Here is a 1832-nt window from a genome sequence, read left to right on the forward strand (position 1 = left end):
TCTTGTCACTTTCATTTTCTACTTGCATTTGGCTGCACTATAAAAGCCTGGAAAACACTCCTTATGCACACAGCAGTCATACACAAAGTCATACACGTAAAATTCAGGAACACAGCTGTTTATCTCTTCTTTGGTTTTTCTTCAGACTCCAGAAAATGGGGAAAAACGTCCACCTGTGCCAAAGGCCACACCCGCTCCCCGTACAACTGCCAGTAAGAATGGCTCCTCTGCAACTGCTGCAGGCAAGACTGCAGGTACGAGGATACAGTGCAGCATCAGTTCCTTTGCTGCACCTGCAGCATATCTGACTGTACCGGTTTGCATGATATGAAATAAGATAAGATAAGATCACCTTTATTAGTCCCACACATGGGAAATTTGTTTTGTCACAGTAGAAAGTGGACAATAGAATCTGCCGTTCCTTACAGTATCTCAACATATTCTCTGCAACAGGAGACTTCACTATGAAGCGCCTTGAGGCGACTTATGTTGTGATTTGGCGCTATATAAATAAAATTGAATTGAATTGAATTGAATTGAACTTGCTGCTCTAGCTCGAACAGTGACTTGCATTGCACACTGGCGCTGCTCCAGGCTGCATCAACAGGCTAACTGAATTGCTACCATATGTTAGACTTAATCAGATTCAAGTGCTGGCTTTTGAAGAGCCCAACTGGTATTTTTGTCTGCACATGACAAACAGTATCTCACCTCTCAGAGCAAGGGAGATATGAGCTTTTTGTGTGTACCCTCACACAATATGATTCAGTCACCCAGTTCACAGCAATAGGTGTTATGTGCTGTAGGGTTTATGTTTCATTTTAGCTGCATGAGTGCTCCGTTACTCTTTGAGACTTTTGCCCCAGTGTCAACAGTTATGTCCAAGTCCATGATGTTTCTGTCACATCACAGCAGTATTACATACTGTGGCTTTATCAAAAACTGTACATACTGTTACTGGAAACTCATGTTATGCAGTTAACAAACTTCATGTCACCAGAAATTGTTGAGTTTCTGTCTGATTTTGCCTTTAAGCAGTCAGCTCTGCAATATTGTAGAAAAATAAATATCTATGGGCAGAACATATCAGTTAAATAATCACATCCTTGCCAATAAAACCTAAAAGTAGGTGTGATAAATTCAAACTACATCATATAGAAACATATAATATAGTGATAAACAATAGTCTGCACTCACAAAGCTTAATTAAACACAATATTGACAAAACATTTTTAGTTTTAGTCTTTGATTATTTGATCAGTCTGTAAGTCAGCTGATGTGGTTGTCGGGTCTGTATAATCATATCTATTCTAAATGTATTTTACTTTGCCTAAATATTGCATGTAAATATAAATATTTGAAATACTACAAAATAAACTAAAATGATCAAAACGAATCCCAAAAGTAACCAAAACCAAACGACACAAAAAAAAATGTGACAAGTTCATCCAAGTTTTCTTGTCTTTCGGAAAAAACAAGTAAGAAAACAACTCTACAGCAAGGTAAGAATGGCAGAGCCGTGATTTAGCACTTCTAAATTTACCGTGTGTTAGTACGGTTAACAGTTTTCTGTAACATCAGCTAGACAGGAGGTGACAACAGCAGTGAATGTACATGTCTATTCTTCACTCTCTTTATAGCTTCGATTTGGTGTCCACAGACTTGAGAATAAACAAATAACTCATGAGATGCTGAATATTGAAGTCTCAGCTCAAGTTAGTCATTAATGTTGTCTGTCATATTATTGGATCATTACTATAATTTAATGTGAAAAGAAGTGTCCTATTCAACAGGGTGTTATATATATATATATATATATATATATATATATA

General features: G+C 37.0%; 1 protein-coding gene across 1 annotated transcript in view; it reads left to right on the top strand.

The window, feature by feature from the left end:
• LOC102200499 (microtubule-associated protein 4-like) overlaps positions 1 to 1832 on the top strand; it is a 117984-nt gene that overhangs the window by 95081 nt on the left and 21071 nt on the right. Inside the window, exon 9 of the mRNA XM_005737561.1 lies at positions 146 to 254. Coding sequence (XP_005737618.1) covers positions 146 to 254 — 109 coding nt within the window. The remainder of the gene's footprint in view (positions 1 to 145; positions 255 to 1832) is intronic.

The sequence above is a fragment of the Pundamilia nyererei genome, unplaced genomic scaffold (genome assembly GCF_000239375.1).
Source record: "Pundamilia nyererei isolate P.nyererei 1_Seehausen unplaced genomic scaffold, PunNye1.0 scaffold00077, whole genome shotgun sequence".
In the NCBI taxonomy this organism is placed as follows: domain Eukaryota; kingdom Metazoa; phylum Chordata; class Actinopteri; order Cichliformes; family Cichlidae; genus Pundamilia; species Pundamilia nyererei.